Source organism: Caloenas nicobarica, chromosome 22, assembly GCF_036013445.1.
Source record: "Caloenas nicobarica isolate bCalNic1 chromosome 22, bCalNic1.hap1, whole genome shotgun sequence".
NCBI classification, from domain to species: domain Eukaryota; kingdom Metazoa; phylum Chordata; class Aves; order Columbiformes; family Columbidae; genus Caloenas; species Caloenas nicobarica.
In genome coordinates, this window is record NC_088266.1 from 2,792,638 (window position 1) to 2,810,610 (window position 17,973).

At 52.3% G+C, this 17,973-nt stretch overlaps 3 protein-coding genes across 3 annotated transcripts; 2 read left to right on the forward strand and 1 right to left on the reverse strand.

The window, feature by feature from the left end:
* Positions 1 to 399: 399 nt before the first annotated feature.
* On the reverse strand, positions 400 to 1,296 carry FAM43B (family with sequence similarity 43 member B). Its single transcript, XM_065650192.1, has one exon. It carries the CDS (start codon positions 1,294 to 1,296, stop codon positions 400 to 402), a length of 897 nt encoding a protein of 298 aa, XP_065506264.1.
* A 2,546-nt stretch (positions 1,297 to 3,842) lies between these two features.
* CDA (cytidine deaminase) lies at positions 3,843 to 6,259 on the forward strand. The gene is given in 5 exon segments (XM_065650141.1): positions 3,843 to 3,936; positions 3,939 to 4,139; positions 4,475 to 4,586; positions 4,814 to 4,871; positions 5,508 to 6,259. Coding segments are annotated over 5 exon segments (579 nt in total). The 3' UTR covers positions 5,622 to 6,259.
* Positions 6,260 to 7,163: 904 nt separating this feature from the next.
* Positions 7,164 to 17,664, forward strand: PINK1 (PTEN induced kinase 1). The gene is made up of 8 exons (XM_065650130.1): positions 7,164 to 7,463; positions 9,295 to 9,606; positions 10,467 to 10,570; positions 12,686 to 12,868; positions 13,738 to 13,901; positions 15,126 to 15,253; positions 15,784 to 16,020; positions 16,515 to 17,664. The coding sequence occupies exons 1-8, from the start codon at positions 7,170 to 7,172 to the stop codon at positions 16,773 to 16,775; spliced, it is 1,683 nt and encodes a 560-aa protein (XP_065506202.1). The 5' UTR covers positions 7,164 to 7,169; the 3' UTR covers positions 16,776 to 17,664.
* Positions 17,665 to 17,973: the final 309 nt, after the last annotated feature.

Here is a 17,973-nt window from a genome sequence, read left to right on the forward strand (position 1 = left end):
CCGAGTTGCCATGACTACGCGTTGCAGCTCTCGCCAGCCCTCAGTGCCGCAGGGTGGGTGCAGAAAGAAACAGGGACCCCGCAGCCCCCACCCCAGCTTATCGAGGGGTAAATTTATTATAAACCCCCTCAAAATTTGGAGTCAGGCTTAACTCTTCATCTTTGCCAGGGCTGGGCGAGACACAGGCGCCGTTACACCGCAGAAAACACACATTAATTTTATTATGGCTGCGGAGGAGGAGGTACAAGAGCAGGTTCGTGTTTGGGGGGGGGCCTCAGGGTGTAACCCCCCCCGCCCAGGGGTCTTCCTTGCAGACGAAGCCGCCGTCTTGTCCGGATTTATCCCCGAGGGTCCAAATGTAGCTGGAGGCACGGGGTGGGCAGCTTGTCCCCAAAATGCTCAGCACACGGGGGGCCGGGGGCCGCGCAGGCTGCACCCCCGCATCTCCCTGGCCAGGAGCAGCATGGCGGCGGGACCACCATCGCCCCCCCGGGCTGCCCCGGCGCCGAAGGCTTCCCCCTCCTCCTCCTCCTCCAGGATGGAGCTGAGGCGGGGGGCACAGCGGGCTCTCTCGGCCGGCGGGCGGTAGGGACACTTGGCGTTGAGCAGCCGGCGCAGGGGGACCAAGGGGACGATGGCGTCGCCCAGGAGCTGCTGCTGGACGTGTCGGAAATCGCTCTGCCTCTTCAGCCTCTTGAACTCGCTGAAGGCGGCGGCGGAGGTTTGGTAGAGGAGCAAGGCCATGGCGCGCGCCTTGTCGGCTTTGGGGAGCAGGACGGCGTGGCAGCGCAGGACCACCGCCTTGTTCTTCACCTGGTGCCGGTAAACCCAGGCGAAGATCTTGGGGTGCCGGCGGTCGGCAGCGCAGTAGGTGATGCGGTGCAGGAGGTACGCGTGGCCCGGGCGCCGCGTCCCCTTCTCGCAGGGGGTCATGCGGATGCCTTGGGGTCCCAACGTCAGCTTCATCTTGGCCCCGCCGGCCCCGCCGTCGCTTTTCGCCCAGATTTTACCCACCGCCTCCTCCGTGCAGCCCTCGCCCTTGGCGTGCAGGGTGACGGCGTTGCCCAGGTACCGCACCGTGTACGTCGGGTCCTCCTTGTTCAGCTCCACTTTCTGCCGCTTTCCACGGAAAACGCTGCCCAGCCGCTCCAGCGGACAGTCGGGCAGAAGGTCCGGGCAGGAGCGGAGGAAACCGGCCAGCAACGCCGCGTAGCTCAGCCCCGGCCCCAGGCTCTTGCTTTTGCATTTACGTTCATTTTCCACCAGCACGAACTTGCTCCGGCGCCAGGGCAGCATCTCCGCTCTCTCCAGCCGCCCCGCGCGCCTCCGCTAATCCCGACCGCGCCGCGACCCCTTTGCGAGCAGATACACCCCCCACTTAAGCCCCAAATCCAGCTGGGGGGGTGTCCCCACACCCTGCTTTCCCCACCCAGGGGGGATGCCCCTACCCCGGGATGCAGCTGCTGGAGCCGATGCCGTCTCGGAAGGATGCGGGAGCCCGTTTTTTGGCCGAGATGCTGCCGCCTGCGCCGGCTGCGGGGATGCAGCTCTCTCCGTGGGCTGCTCCACCTCCCCGCGACGCCGCGTCGCCCCGAGCACGCAGGGAAATAAAAGATGCTGGTAAAATAAAAGACATTTCCCTCCCCCCACACCCCCACCCCAGCCGTTAGACCCCCTGCACCAAACCTCACCTGTATGGGGCGAAATTAAAGCGGGATCTGGTGTGGGGGGGGATGATTTTTGGGAGAGTCAGACCTCAGCTTCTTACCCCAGCTCAAGAAAACACTTTCCAGCCCCCCCACCCCCCCAAATCAGCGCTTTGCATGAGGGGCTGTGCCAGGGTTCGCAGATCCTGTGGCTTTACTGGCATTTTTTGCTTCAAACCCCCTATTTTTTCCCCGCTATTTCCGAGTCAGCCCAGTCCTTCCTCTTAGGCTGAGCTTTTGGCTTTTAACCTGTTGCTTTTAACTCCGGCCGAGGCCCCAGGATGGCTTCTCTTCCCAGAAAATGCAACACCAGCACAGCCTGGGGGGGATTTTTGGGGAGTCTGAGGCTGTTTACGATTCAGCTAAAACCCTAATTTCCACCTTTTTTTACCTACTTTGGGCTTCTTGTGCACGCAGCGTGGAGACCCCCAGGCTCGGGGACCCACAAACGCGCTCTGGCTGCCTTGAGATTAAAAAACGGGGAGGAAAAACGGGGAAAATAACAGCGTGTGCCCCCGGTTTGAGTCCATTTGTGGAGGGGGGAAACCTGAGCGCGGTGTTGCAGGGAGCGGGAAGCCATTTCCCAGCCGTTTCCCAGCTTTTCTACGGTTTGAGCGAAGCAACTGCAATCTTAAAATAGCTGCTTTGCAGGCAGCGCGGCCTCGGCAGCCTCGGAGGTTTTTGCAGCCAAAATGCTAAAAAAAAATGCATGAATTTCTGTGTTTTTCAGCTTTTCTGCTGTGTGGTTTGCCCCCAGCATGAGGATGGTCTTGGGGAGGTGGCAATTAGTAAATTAGTGCGAATGAGGAAGGTTTCTATCCACGCCAGCTCCTGTTTCTTGTTATCTCTGTTCTCGCTCTCGTCACCAGAGGTAAGGACTCAAATTTTATTTAATTGCCTGGGGTCCATATCAACAGGGCATTAAACCCTCCCCAAAAGCTTGTTTATTTATAGACACCCATATTATCTAGGAGGGGTTTCCCCCTGCTCTGGTGGTGCCCCCCACCAGCTGCCCCGGGGCTGGTTTTCTTTTTCTCTCATGTTTTTGTGCCGTGTAACAGGGTGGGAGGGGGACACAGGAGCATCTGCATTTCCTTTTAGAGGGGAAGACAACCAGGATTTGCACTTTGAAAGCCTAAAAAAAGGGCTCTGAGCTGATTCAGGGATTCTAATCCCTCCTCCAGCTGCTTATTGCCTTGACTCGCTGCCCTTGCAACTAGCTGTCATCATTAGGTTTCAGGGTGAACAAGCAACTGCACAGCACGAGGAAAGCAAGTCTCTTGGTTATCCCTTGGGACAATACAGATCTCAGCCTACCGGCTTTGATTTTTTTGGGGTATCTGCGGTCCCTTTGCTGCCCCACACCCCATTTTCAGCTCCCGGCGTTTACACCACACCAGAGGCCGCTGCCAATTTGGGCGCCACGTCCCGTCCCGTCAGCAGCGACCCAGCGCCGAGGTTTGCTGCCCAAACCGGTGGGTAAGGTCAAAGTCCTCCCAAAATCCAGCAAACCGCACAAAAATCCCAGTGATAAATCAGCGAGGGCTGCGACACCTGCCCTCGCAGCCAGAAAATGGGGCAATAAACTCCTCCAGCAAGGGCAAAAATAGAGACATCTTTAATTAATCAGAGATAACTTTAATTAAACATTCATTTCCTCATCCTGTGAGCGTTTTACCCCTCATGGCTGAATCCCACAGAAGAATTTGGGCTCAAACATCCCCAAATGGGGTTTTATTACCTCTGTCTTCAACCAGCTTTCCCCGCTGCCTGGCAGCTGGGAGTTAAAAGACCTGGGAAAATGCACTATATGTATGTGTTTGGGGTTTTTTTTCTGTTTTCAATCAAATTAATTTGTTTCTTTTCATCTCACTGATCAGGAGCTGCTGTTCTACCCCCGCCAGGAATGATTTAATGACATTTTCCTGTGGAGCCGCACAACCGGTTTTCAACTGGGAAGGAAAACAAAAAAAACCCCAAAACACTGAGGAAAAATGCAGTGCTGGGACCGAGAAAAGAGGAGGTAAAAAAAAAAATAAAATAAAAGGAGAAATTGGGAAAAATCAGACAGAAGGCAGGGAGAGGACACAGGACTCCCTGTGCATGAATCTGGGGGGGTCAGGGCTGCACCCCGAGATGCTCCCCGGGGTTTGGCCGCTCAATGGGGCGTTATCCCAGCGGGGCCGGCCGGTCTATTTTCCAAGCGAGGAAATATTTAACCGCGGCGTCAGCAGCAGGGCAGGCAGGTTGCAGGCATGGAGGAGGGTGACGGGCAGCACCCGGCCCCCGCTGCCCCCCCAGGCCGTCCCCAGGGTGAGAAACTGCAGCTTTTGCTCCGCCGCAGCCAGGAGGCCAAAAATTCCGCTTATTGCCCCTACAGCCGCTTTCCGGTGGGTGCTGCGCTGCTCACCACCGGCGGGGAGATCTTCTCCGGTAAGACAGGGCTGTGCGAACACCCCCGTTGGGTTTTGGGGTCCCCCTGCAATGCTTTGGCTGTGGATGGGGGTTCGGAGGGGTCGGCACAAGGTGCTGGTCCCCCTTCCTGGTGCCCCTTGGCAGCCGCCGTCACGGAGCGAGCCAAAGATCACGGAAAATATGGGAAATAAATCAGGGAAGTGAGGAATGCGTTGGCGAGAGGCCAGGACATGGTGGTGCGCATGGAAAATGGCTCTTTTTTTTTTTTTTTTTTTTTTTTGTGAATTTCTCCCCTTAAAACATCACCTGGGGGTTTGGGGGTGGCTGAGTGGGTGCCGGGGGTGTCCCCGCAGGGTGCAACGTGGAGAACGCCTGTTACAGCCTGGGGGTGTGCGCCGAGCGCACCGCCATCCAAAAAGCCATCTCTGAGGGACACACCAGCTTCAGGGCCATCGCCATCGCCAGGTAAGGGACACGGCGGGGGGGGACAGCGGGGAAAAACCCAGCGTGACCCCCCCACTGCCCCGCACCACAGCAGCCTGGGTGTATTTTGGTGGGGAGGCAGGTTTCTGCATGTTTTTTGGGGGGATTTAGGGGGAAATCTGCTGTGGCTCTGTATTTATTGGCGCATGAGGGTTTTTTTACAGGTGTTCCCCCCCCACTCTGAGCTCTGTGCCCTTCTCCTTTGGCAGTGACATGGGGGATAATTTCATCGTGCCCTGCGGCGCCTGCAGACAAGTGATGAGAGAGGTGATGGCTTGTGTGGGGGGTCCCACATCTCCTGACCCCCGACATCTCCCCCCAAAACACCCAGAGGTGCAAAGGGAGGGGATTGTAACCTCCCTGTCCCCAGCCCCAGGGCTCTGGGCACCTCAAATTGCTCTATTTATCGGGAAAGGGATATTGATTTATTTATTAATTCCTCCCTGTCCTACGGGACTGGGTGCCCAGTGGGAATCCATTAACTCACCCTCTCTGGGGGGTTTATTCCTCCCAGGTGCAGAGTTTGACCCTGGAAGCCTGAAAATGGGTTTTTTCCTACAAAAACCAAGCCCATCCCGCTCTCCCCTCCCTCCTCTCTGTGAGCACCCCAGCACCCCTAGCCTGGTTTTGGGCGGTTAATATTTTAGGGGTTATAGGGCTCAGCTCAAAGGATGGATTTGGTGGGTTTGGAGGCACCAGCTTTCACCCTGGTGGGGAGCAAAACTACAGCATCTGAGCCCAAAACACCCTCTGGGGGAGGTGATGCTGAAAAGCCGCCCCAAAATACATGAAATAGAGCAGGATGCTCCCCACGAACTCAGCCAAAAAACCACATTATTTGGGTAATTTAAGGAAGAAGTGCAGGTTTTGCATAGGGCGCTTTTTTCTCCTCTTCTCCTCCAGTTTGGCACAGACTGGGACATCTACCTGACCAAAGCCGACGGCACCTACGTCGTCAAGAGGCTGGAGGAGCTGCTGCCGCTCTCCTTCGGCCCCGAGGACCTGAAGAAGGTGTGAGCAGCGCAGCTTTCGCCCTTCAGCAGCCGGGGAGGATGGTTTTCCCCAATTTCCCCAGTATGTAAGCAGCTTTTAGGGGACGATGCAATGGGAAATGTGTTTATAGCGTTAAGTTACTTGTTCCTCTTGCTCATTTTCTTGTTCAGCGCTGATTCGCAGACCACAGCCCCGCTTTGCCCTGGGGTAATGGTGAAAACAAATAATAGAAAATCCCTATTATTAGAAAAAATGTGTCCAGATATCGCTGTAGTCGAGGCGGAAGTTCACAGGTGGAGAAGGGTTTGATGCACGGCTCAAGCTTGGGCTTGTTGGTACAGAAACCACTCCTGAATGATGCAAAATCATTGGGAAAATGCTGAATTCTTCAGCTCTATATGAGAAGCGAAAGCAAAAAGGAAAAGCTCCATCAATCCCAGCAGTTATTAATAAGCCAATTCAGATTAGATGATTTGCTGGAATTGGATGGTTATCACCCCAAGTGTGTCCTTTGCTCGTTTTATCCGCCTTGTTTGCTTTCCTTTTATCTCATTTGTGGGGATGAAGAGGGAGAGGCATTTTTGAGGCTTTCCGGAGGGTTTTCTGCCTCCAGAGTAATGCCGTTTGCTGATTGTAATATTAATTACGCACAATGCAAAACAAATGTGTTACGTTTCGCGACCGGCGCTGCGCTGGGCGTTACTGCCCGTGCCCCAGTGAAATAAAAGCAGCCCTGGTTTTTTGTCCTGCAGTCGCAGCAAATGATGAGTCACAGGGAAGAGGAAACGGGGCTGTTGTGCCCTGGCCATGCACAAGGTACGGCTCAGATGGGCCGTGCACAAGGCACACCCAGCGGGTGTGAATTCATGTATCATGTAGAATCACAGAGTCATTTTGGTTGGAAGAGATGCTTAAGATCATGGAGTCCAACCGATAACGCAATCCGGGCACTGCCCCATGTCCTGAGAACCTCACGTCCGTCTGCCCAACCCCTCCAGGGATGGTGACTCCAGCACTGCCCTGGGCAGCCTGTTCCAATGCCCCACAGCCCTTTGGGGAAGAAACTGTTCCCCAGATCCAACCTCAACCTCCCCTGGCGCAACTTGAGGCCGTTTCCTCTGCTCCTGGCGCTTGTTCCTGGGGAGCAGAGCCCGACCCCCCTGGCTCCAAGCTCCTTTCAGGCAGGTCAGAGATCAGAAGGTCTCCCCTCAGCTCCTGTTCTCCAGCTGAACCCCCAGCTCCCTCAGCCGCTCCCATCACACTCGTGCTCCGTTGTGTCACAGTCTGTGCCCTGCTGTGCACTAGAATCATAGAACGGTGGAATACTTTGGGTTGAAGGGACTTTGAAAGGTCACCCAGTGCCCTGCCACGAGCAGGGACATCTGCACCAGCCCAGGCTGCCCAGAGCCCCGTCCAGCCTGGCCTGGGATGCCTCCAGGGATGGGGCGCCCACCGCCTCCCTGGGTTCCCGGGCCAGGCTGCCACCCCGGCTGTCACCACCGTCCCCCGGCAGTGACGCACAGTGGGCGTGTCGCTCCGCAGCCCCGCCCCCCGGCTCGCGCCGTTCCCGCCATGGCGCTGCGGCTGCTGCTGGCGCGGGCCCTGCGCCTGTTCCCGCGCTGCCGCCCGCCCCGCGCCCCCCGCCGGGACCCCCGGCCGGCCCCGCAGCCCTCGCCGTGGCGGCCCTGGCTGGCCTGGCTCCCGGCCGCCCGCCGCCTCCTGCTGAGCGGCCCGGGGGGCGGGCTGGCGGCCGCGGCGCGGCGGGGCGGCGGCGGGGCCTGCCTGGCGCTGGCCATGGCGCTGGGGCTGGTGGAGCCGCGGCTGGAGGAGCAGCGACGGGCCGAGGCGGCGTGTCGACATATCCAGGTGCGGGGGGGGCCTGGGAGAGGCCTTCGGGCACCCGCGGGGGAGGGGAGAGGCGGTCACTGCTTTGGGGAGCCCCTCAGACGCCCTTTATAAAGGGAAGGGGGGGTCACTGCTTTGGGGAGCCCCTCAGACACCCCTTATTAGGGGAGGAGAGGGTCCTCTTTATTTGGAGCCCCTCAGACACCCCTCATGAAGGGGTCGGGCTGGGTCACTGCTTTGGGGAGCCCCTCAGATGCCCTTTATAAAGGGAAGGGGGGGTCACTGCTTTGGGGAGCCCCTCAGACACCCCTTATTAGGAGAGGGCTGTCCTTTTTGTGTGGAGCCCCTCAGACACCCTTTATTATGGGAGGAGAGGGTCCTCTTTATTTGGAGCCCCTCAGACACCCCTCATGAAGGATTTGGGGGGGTCACTGCTTTGGGGAGCCCCTCAGACGCCCTTTATAAAGGGAAGGGGGGGTCACTGCTTTGGGGAGCCCCTCAGATGCCCTTTATGAAGAGGATGGAGTGTCACTGCTTTGGGGAGCCCCTCAGACACCCCCAAAGGAAGGTGTACGAGCCACTGTGGTAATCACCCCTTGGCCATGTCCCCAGCGTGGTGACCGCGATGGGCAGCCCCACAGATGCCCCCTCCGGAGGAAGGTGTAGGGGTTCCCCTTCTGTGGGCAGCCCCCCAAACACCCTTTCCTCCCCCCAAAAAATAGGGTACTTGGGGAAGCCTCTCAGTCAGCAGCCCCACTGCAGGTACTGGGGGTGTCATCACGGTGGGGAGCCCCTCAGTTCCTGTCCCCCCACAAAAGGAGGGGGCCGGGGCACTGGTGACGGGGGTCCCGTGTCCCAGGAGGCTGCTGTTGAGCCCCCAGGTCTGTCCCCGCTCCCTATTTCAGACCCCACAAGGCGGTGCTGGCAGGGCGCTGGGGACAGACGGCGCTGAACATATTTTATGGGTAAAAATAGACGTTTGGTGCTCAGCCAGCTGTCACCTGCCCTGCTAACCGGCAGACAAACACATTCCCGCAGAGGTTCTGCCTTCCCTGAAGTTTCTCGGGATGCTGGTTAATTAAATTTCCTGTTTTCCCCTTTCTGCCGTCCCTGGAGCTGTGTCCCTTCGCCACAGGACACGTCCCTGGAGCAGCCACCGGCGTGTTGGGGTTGTACCTTGCAGAGAAGCACACGGGTTTGTGTTGGCCAGGTGACAGCTGTGACACCTCCGGACCTGTGGGATGGTGAACGCTATGCTTAGACTCCAGAACAACACTCCTGGGCTGTTTTGTCACATCTCTTCAGATTTTCTCCCCCAGATCTTTCTCCCGTCACTGATTCACCATGCTGCGAACTAACCCACCCTCACACTCGGCTGCCACAACAACTCAGGGCATTGTTTTTCCATCAGTTGTCGCTCTTAATTGGATTTTCTTTGAAATGCTATTTGCCTGGTTTATTTATGGAGAAGGACAAAAGTGTAATAGTGCGTCTCGTTTTAGATTTAGTTAGACTTGTCTTTACAAAACATGTTTACGTTCTGGAATAGTGGGTCCCCCCTCCCCATTCCTCTTCTTCTTGTGGATTTAAAGCACCCTCAGGAATGGCATTTTTAGTAAAGACTCTTTTCGGGTAATCTGTTTCAGACTTAAATATAGGGTCTGCAAATTATTTTCCCTATGCTTACAGTGATTTGAGCCGTAGTGGCCAGAGCCTGGTTGTGGTTTTCAGGTCAGACCAACCCAGTGGGACACTTAATACTAATTAAACAGTAAGGGAATTCTCCTTCCTTGGGAAATCTTGAATAACTGAGCAGGTTGTTTTAATCATTGTCTTTTCTTATTCCTTCCAGACAGTGTTCGTCGGGAAGAACAAGCCGCAGAAAGATCCGCTGAGGTCCTTGCGCTGGCAGGGCTTCAAGCTGGAGGAATATCTCATCGGGCAGCCCATCGGGAAGGGCTGCAGTGCCGCCGTGTACGAAGCAGCGATTCCTTTCTCGTGCGATCGTCGCGGGTGTGCGGGGAGCAGCTGTTTCGCGGGGCAGGGCCCGAGCGTGCAGCGGGATCGTGGCTCTGCTTCACCGCCGGCTGAAGAGGAGCCCGTGCAGAAACAACCATCGAAGGATGCTTTTCCGTTAGCGATCAAAATGATGTGGAACATCTCGGTAAGGAGTCGGCTCTTTGTCTGTCACTTGGGAAGTCTGGCTGGAATGTTTTAACGCTTAAGCGCTAATTATGTAGCGCACGATGAGCGTGTCAAAACAAAGCTGTTGATGTGTGATATTGGAGATGTCGATTGTTAACGCACGGTCCCAGAGCGAGGTAATTCACGTTCGTTGTTCCTCTGGAATGGGCACGGAGAGCTGCTGGTGGGGGAGTTGTTGGTGATGGAGGTGAAATTTCTGGAAAAAAGGCTTTTCTGAAGCTGGCTGTGATGGTGGGGTGTAAGAAGGGGAAAACCACTGCTGCCAGGGCTTTGGGAATCGGTGTCCTTGTCGCTGTCGGGATAGAAATAGATTTTTGTCTGCAAAGTGTGGATGAGGTGGGACCCAGTGGTCATGGGCTACTCCACATTTGAAAAAAACCCAGCTGCCTTTTCCCATGGAAGAGTTTTGTCGCGCTTGATGTGACAAGTGGCTATTCTAAGAGAGTCTTCCAAAATGCCGACATCTATAATCCCTTGGGCTCCAGAAATACCCCAGCGTTTAGCTGTGGCCTTTTCCAGCCAGGTTTTACTGTTGAAAGTGAGCGTTAACATGTAGCTCAGAGCGCTGACAGTCAAGGATGCATTTAAAGAGACACACAGATTTCATTCTGTAGGTAAAGGCTTTGCCATGTCGTTTGGTAAATTATTTAAGTGTTAATTACCTTCCCTGATTTTCAAAGTAGAGGAGGGAGACCCTCAGTCTAGTCTCAGTTGATCCAACTCCAGATACGCTGCCAGCATCAGAATTACTGGCTTTCAGGCTGTTTTGGGGCTGAATTTTGGAGCTTAAGCCAATGTGGTGTGTAATTGCTGTTGCAGGCGGGTTCGTCGAGCGAAGCCATCCTGGATGCCATGGGCCGAGAGCTTGTTCCAGCCACGGGCGCTGCCTTAGCTGGAGAATACGGAGCCGTCTCTGGCCGCAGGTACGGTCACGGTGGAAATGACAGCGGTTCTCAAACGGCGACGTGCTGATTTTATCCGTCTATCAATTTTGCAGCGCATCTATGCTGTTAAGATGGCCAGGGGTTTCTCTAACAGTTCCTGAAAGCAGATAAAATGATTTTTAGTGGCTCAGGAGGTGTGTGTGTGTGTTTTGTCTAAATGATGGAGCCTTCGGAAGTCCCGCACACCTCAGCCCAGGAAGGTGTTGAAAGGATGCGCCAATAATTGGGGACTCATTGGGTCCTGCCGGTGGTCTGATGGGTGACCGCGGCTGAGCCGTTCTGTGCCCTGTGCCTCAGTTTCCCCATGTGTAAAATGCTTTGGTATCTGCAGAGTTAGAGGTTGGGAGGAGCTACTTGTGATTAACCATTTAAATGTGCGTCGTGGTGCTTTTTAATTACAGAAATATACAGCTGTAATCGGTAACAGTTTGACTGTATTAAACATCAAACAATTTGACTGTAAAAAATTTGACTGTACAATTTTAGGACTGGTTTGGTTGTAAAATGCATGCTGGGCAGGGAGGTGGAAACTGTTCTAGTGCAGGGAAACTGGTGAGAAAGAAAATGGAAAGTGAGCCCGTTCCCACCCTGTCACCCGAGTGAGAAGTGAACAATCAGCATGAAGGTGGAAAACTGCACGGAAACTCATAAATCATTTTGAGTTTAGCTATCTTTTTGTTCAAAAATGTATCTTTTTGCTCGATTTGAAACAATGGAGTCTGCAGTCTGGATTGTCTGATTTAAATTTCAATTCCATCTCGGCTGCTGATACAAACAAATAATGAATGTTGTGTGGTACGTCGCTCGCTGAGGACGCGACAGAGCGGCCAGAGGAGTATTTGACATTCGGGGGTGAGAGAGACGCAGACAAGTAACCTGCCCTTTGTTGTAGCGAGTGCTATAAAATAAAGGGTCTAAATTGATGTTCCTAGTGTGAGGTTCACCTTTATTTTATATCTAAAAAAGTAATGGTGCGGTTTTATTTTCTCTTGAGCTGCTGCTGTCATTCTTTTTGTACGAGAAGCAGCCTGGGACCAGCTCTGCCTTCGTTAGCAGCATGGGAGGGCTGGTAGGGTTTGAACATAATTAAAGGCTGCATGTTAATTTTAAGAGTTTCCAGCAAAGCTTCATTTGCAGTGCAGGGTAAAACACCAGTATGTCCTGTTTGACCATATAGGGAAGCTTTGATTTTGATCTTGAATGTATTTTTCATTTTTACACCAGATTTTTGCAATTATCTAACTGATGATGTCCAAGTTTTTATATGGAAAAAAAAATCCCAAATGGGATTCTGTGATAATTTTGAAACTTTTCTCCCTGGCATTTCTAGAGAAGGGACATTTTTCAGAGCAGCCCTTTTCTCATGAACAGTTTAGCTTTGTCAGTACAGTGTTTTTTAATAGGAAAATAGTTTTGTCAGGAAATTCTTGTCCAGGTGTAGAAATGACTTGTGAAAGCGATGCTAATGTCAAAAGAGACACCAGGTACATCAGTCACGGGAGTTGAAACTACTCGTTCTCCTAGTTGATCCCATTTGTGGATCCATTTGCCCAAATGTGTTGCATTTTTAAGGCTATTTACCAACAAACCTCAGTGCTTATTTCCATTTTTTTTTACTTGAAAAATACCAACAGAAAGAAATCTAAGGTAAAACAAAGCAATGCACGTGCCCAAATTGCCCTCAGGTCAGCACCACAATCCCAAGTCACTTAAAAATTTGTGCGCTGAGAATGTTTTTCACTAATAGACTTTGTTTTGCTGGATCTGCTTGGGCTGGAGCTGCTCTGCGTTGACGTGGGAACCGCTGTGAGCGCAGGGAGGTTGTGTCTGTTCTTTCCAACAGAGTGGTTTCCAAGATGTAAACGTTTGAATATTCGCTTCATGTGTAGTCCTGTAATCTGTACTTAATGCTCTCTCTCTAATAAGGTTTTTGCTGCAGGATACACGTGTTTGCACGCTGCTTTGGAACCCTTTGGTGGGGAGGGCGGGCTATATTAATGAAAAGTAAATCCAGAAATAACAGAGATGTGTCCATGATAAATCAGAACTGACCAGGAGATCCATGAAACCTGTGGTACCTATACTTCTGTGCAGAAAACCTGTCCTTGGGAGGAAGAAGTTGCAACCTCATCCGAATATAATCCAGGTGATCCGAGCGTTCACCTCCTCAGTCCCTTTGCTGCCTGGAGCCTTCGCAGATTATCCCGACGTTCTTCCGTTCAGCCTGAATCCCAGAGGGATTGGCCACAGCCGCACACTCTTCTTGGTGATGAAGAAGTAGGTAGAGAGAAGCTTGTGTGACTCGGGGTTTTGGTGACACTGTCTAGCAGGGCTGCGTGTTCTGCTGCTGCACGGGTCCTCGCAAACATTTCACTCGGGCTGCTGCCTGAGTTTCCTCTTGGAAACGCCTCCTAAGACCTGTTTCAAGTCCTTGAGGTTTTAGCTCTAGTCTGACAATGAAGACAAGCTGTTCTTTTTAATAATTAAACCAAATTAAGGTAAGAAATGTGGAGCTTGTCCCCATTTGTCTGCCCTTCTGAGTCTGAACTTCACCCCTAGTCTGAACACGCCGCTAGAGACAGGGTGGAGTCGGTAATGAGATTTATCCGTGCTCTGCATCTCTGGCTTTCTCGGTTGGGTTTTGGTTTTGAATGAGGATTGTGGTGGCACTGATGTAAAAACACTTTCTGCTTTTATTCTGCCCGTGTCTGGAAAAGTGCTCCGGCCTCTCTGTATTTCAAGAATATGTTCTTTCTTCTGATTAACACGCCTGCTCATTTTGCTCATACGATCTGCGTTATTAATCTGCCTCCTATTTCATGCAAAATACAACACTGGTACATAGATACCTCTAAGAATACCTGGAGCCCCTCACCGTGCTGTTTGAGAGGTTTATTTTATTTGCAGTTGTCAAACTGGGGCGAGGGCGCCAAACATTCAGTGTTGGGTGTTGCAAAACAGAGGATTTGAGAACAGCAGATGGGGAGCGGTGTCGGGTTGAGGCTGGGAGGTGGGAAGGCGTCACGAAGGTCAAGAATTTGTCACGTATAAATACGCTGTATCCCCAGCCAGCCAGCGCTGAGGTTGAACCACAAGCGATAAGCTCCCAGGATGCTAATTAGTGATTTTTTCCTTGTTCTTATTAGTTATCCGTGCACGCTGCGCCAGTACCTGAGGGAGAGCAGTCCGGATGTTGTTCTCTCCACGATGATGATTTTACAGCTCCTGGAAGGCGTGGACCATCTTGTTCGACACGGAATCGCGCACAGAGACCTGAAGTCTGACAACATCCTGGTTGAATTTGATTCTGGTACGTAGACCACTGAGTATAAATGCCAATTAAGTCACTCACGGAAGCGATGCGGTTGTGTAGATATTCAGGGAAGCCCTATGCAGGTGTGTATTTGTGGAAAAAAATGAGCATCAAACCCTTTGAAGAATCTCAGGTTTGGTTTTTAGCTTACTGCTTGCTGTCACTGTAGCACTGGGGATGTAATTTATCCTGTGCCTCAGGTTTTGGATCATTAAAGCGAACTTGAAAGGAGCGTTTCGCTGTGATGAGGCGGAGGGATGGAGAATATTGCTCAGCGGATGCGTTACAGGAGCGCAGTGAGCGTTGAGCGTATAATAATGTCATATTAAGGATGCTAGAGGTGCCTTTGCTTCAGGCACTTGGCTCCGTCATCTCTCACTCGCCAAACAGCACAGGGCAGTTCTTAAAATCCCCCTTCACGGTCAGTGCTGCTCCCTGGGATGATGAAACATCGGTTGGAAGGCAAAGGATCTGACAGTGTCAAAGCCAGAAGCGGCGTTTTCATCATCTTGTTCTCCTGTCAGCCTCTCTAACTGAGGTTTTAATTACCTGAGCTCTTTTTCAGCGTGATTTGAGATGTGAATGGGCAGGAGACAATAGCAGGCAGCCAGATCTGTGTGATTAAAGGTCTTGGTGCAGCAGCCGTGGAAGGTTTTCAGCGATATTAACGCCATCCTTCTTTTCTTGAAGGAAAAGCGTCTCTGTAGCGATGCTTTAGATCGCTCCTAACCACATTCAGCATCGATTTTTCCATATTGGTGTCTGGAGAAGGAATGATTCTACTTTGCAATGTTTGACTTGTCATCAGGACAAGAACTGATATAATAACTAATGCAGCAAACTTTCTCTAGCCTTTTGCTGTAGCTGAGTGTATATCTACATGTCGATGGCTTTTGCTATAGATAAAAACTAAAGGAAAAAAGGGAATATATTCCTCCATCATGAATGAGTCTCTAACCTTACGTGTCTTTAATTTGATGGTATCTGCCACATTTTGTGACATGCATGTTCTGTGGGGAGCGGTAATATCCTCTAAAGAGGAAACGGAATAACAAGTTTTAACATGTCACCTAATAACACCGAGGAGAAGCAGGAGAACAGCGTGTGGTCATGCTGATTGCCGGGGGTTTCGAGACTATTCCTGACTGTCTCTGGTGTCCGTGCAACGTGTCTGGTGCAGCCGGGTCCTCCTCAGCTGAATTGTCCCTCTGTCCTTTGCAGCTGGCTGCCCCTGGCTGGTGATCACCGACTTCGGCTGCTGTTTGGCAGATGAAACCGTGGGCTTGAGGCTGCCGTTCACCAGCTCCTACGTGGATCGGGGCGGCAACGGCTCCCTGATGGCACCCGAGGTGAATCCCCTCGTTGTCATCCTTTGTGTTGCTGGTTTTCCGCTCGTCCTGCTGTCGGGATGAAAAAGTTTCAGGCCCAGCTGTGGTGCGGGCTGAAAAAGGGTGAGATTGGGTCTAGAAGGAGCAAAGGGTATGTGTGCACGTCACTTTGCTGTCACTTGTCCCCAGTGTGCACACACCGGTACTTGCTTACGTGGTCTGTGCTGGTGTGTGTTCACGGTAACACCTGCTGAAAGCTGCTGCGATCAGATCGATCATTTTCTACCCATTTTTGCTTATTGACGTAACTCGGTCATACCAGACAGCGCCGCTAGTTGGTTACTGCATAACTATCTTTAAATCTTTAATTTTAATCTTTTAATTTTTAATCCTTAAAGGTCCCTTCCAACCTAAACCAGAGATTTAGACAAAACCTAGCTTTGGTTTCGATCTTTATTACAGCAGAAATACCGTCTTGCCCCTTGAAAATCAGTTTTAGCGCAGAGCCCGCGTTAGAGCTGTTTGTTTGAACATCCTTATCTCTTTGGCAGGTGATCACAGCGTCACCCGGTCCAGGCACCGTCATCAACTACAGCAAAGCCGACGCTTGGGCTGTAGGAGCCATCGCCTACGAAATCCTCGGCCTGGCCAACCCTTTCTATGGCCACGGGGACACAGCTCTGGAGAGCAGAAGTTACCGCGAAGAGGAGCTGCCAGCTCTGCCCGACCACGTGCCCCTCGAGCTGAAACAAGTGATCAAGATGCTCCTTCAGAGGGATCCCAACAAGGTAAAACAACCGCTTTTTTTTTTCAAGAAGTTATCTAGCTGGTGTTTGAGAGGTTTATCTGTAGATTGTTTCTCCCGGGCGCAGATATTGCTGCGGTCTGGGTAATGATCAAAGACGAACAAAAGGTGTTTGGTGGTGGAGTCGCCATCCCTGGAGGGGTTTAAAAGACGTATAGATGAAGCTCTTGGGGATGTGGTTTAGTGCTAGATTTAGGTTATGGTTGGACTCGATCTCAAGGGTCTTTTCCCAACCAAAATGATTCTGTGATTCTAAGTGCAGCGCAGACTCTCGCACAGTTTCAGGGATTTCAGCAGATGTTTGTGTCGGGGACCAGACCTTGAACTGGGGGGAGGTGTCCTGATATTAATAATCACAAAGAACTTTTTAATTATTAATATGCGGTACCTCAGAGGAGGCTTGGGGGGCTGTTGGGGCTGGTGATGCCACAGAATGGCGGCAGGATCGGCTCATCCTCCCTCTCCCTCCTTCCGCAGAGATTGTCCGCGAGAGTCGCCGCCAACGTTCTGCACCTCAGCCTGTGGGGTGGAAGCGTTTTCGCCTCCTCCACCCCGAAACCCGACCAGATGATCGCCTGGCTGCTCTGCCAGTCTGCGGCCGCGCTGCTCGCCCACGGCCTGGCCGAGAAAACCCGCGTGGAAAACAAAATGAAGATGTGTTTTTTGGCCAACCTGGAGTACGAAGACCTCTGGGCGGCGATATTCCTGTTGCTGGCCTGGAGAAGCCGCTCCGGGTGAAGAACACGACCCGGGGCGCGAGCGTGCGGTAGATAAATGTCACTTTTTAAAGGAATTTGTCTTTTCTGCCTGCCGGGAATCCTGTAGCGCTTTAGGGAACAAACCCGCGGGTTGAAGAGGTTGAGTATCTCTAGCAAGCGTTAGACGCTGCTTTTCCCTAGAAATCCCCACGCGTCGTTGCTCTTGGGGAGGGTTTGTGGCCCTTGCGGGTGTCCTGAGCTCCGCGGTGGGTTTTGCTCACGTTTGGGGATTCACCGTTGACTCGTAAGTCGTGTGTTGAATGGACCAGGTTCCCTTTCAGAAGAGAAGTGTGGGAGGATGTACTGGAAGCACCACAAATTTAAACAATTAACCGAGAAAGCTGGGCTGACAACGGGACGTGCGATCTTTCTTTTTTTAGGGAAACCGGCGGCGGTTTTAAAATGATATTAAAATATCTCCGCAGCCACAGACGTATCTTGAAAACCCTCCTGCTGGGGTGAGTGGCAGCCGTTCGCTTCTTACGGTAACGCACATCACGTATCTTGCTGCTTGTACGCAAAACAGCAAAAATGAACCCCAAACCGCTTTTATTTGTTTTTCAACTGTGGTGGTTGTGCGGTGGCTGCTGTGGAGTCCAAGGCAAAGTCAAAATGTGTCGGCGTAGAGATAATATTGCAAACGAGACGGGCTGAGTGGAGTTCAGTGGGACGTTCTGTTTTATCCACTTGTTTTTTCTGTTTAACAATGAAATAATGTCCTTTGGTCGCAAGGGTAGGACATGTGGATTTTTGGCCAACAGTCGTATGTATGAAAACATGGTTGGATTTCCTGTCTGTGATCCTGTTTAGAGGAATTTGGGGAGAAAATTTTTTACGCTTGTTGCACAATAAATGGAAGATTAAGCTCTGCTGCTGAGTGGGTTCTGTAAGTCTGGTTCATCTCCCGTTGTGGGGTCCGGGCTTTAGGCTGCAGCCCTGGTGCAGTGGGGTCTTAAAAATTATTCAGCTCTTTCCAGGCCCATCTGCGGAACTTATTTTGTTTTATTTCACCAAGTGAAGTTTCCCAAAGACCCGGAACAAATTGCTGCTGGCTGCAGCACATCCCAGGAAGGTGGAAAGTGGGACTGAACGCGGGACCTGGGAGCTGACAAGGATCGTTTCATACATTAACTTTCTGCTTCCCTTCTTTCTCTCTTTCTTTCTCTCTTTCTCTCTTT

Coding starts and splice junctions, on each gene's coding strand:
- FAM43B (XM_065650192.1), bottom strand. CDS start 1,296: ATGCTGCCCTGGCGCCGGAGCAAGTTCGTGCTGGTGGAAAATGAACGT.
- PINK1 (XM_065650130.1), top strand. CDS start 7,170: ATGGCGCTGCGGCTGCTGCTGGCGCGGGCCCTGCGCCTGTTCCCGCGC. Junction 15,254..15,783: donor GCTCCCTGATGGCACCCGAG/GTGAATCCCCTC, acceptor TCTCTTTGGCAG/GTGATCACAGCGTCACCCGG. Junction 16,021..16,514: donor TTCAGAGGGATCCCAACAAG/GTAAAACAACCG, acceptor CTCCTTCCGCAG/AGATTGTCCGCGAGAGTCGC.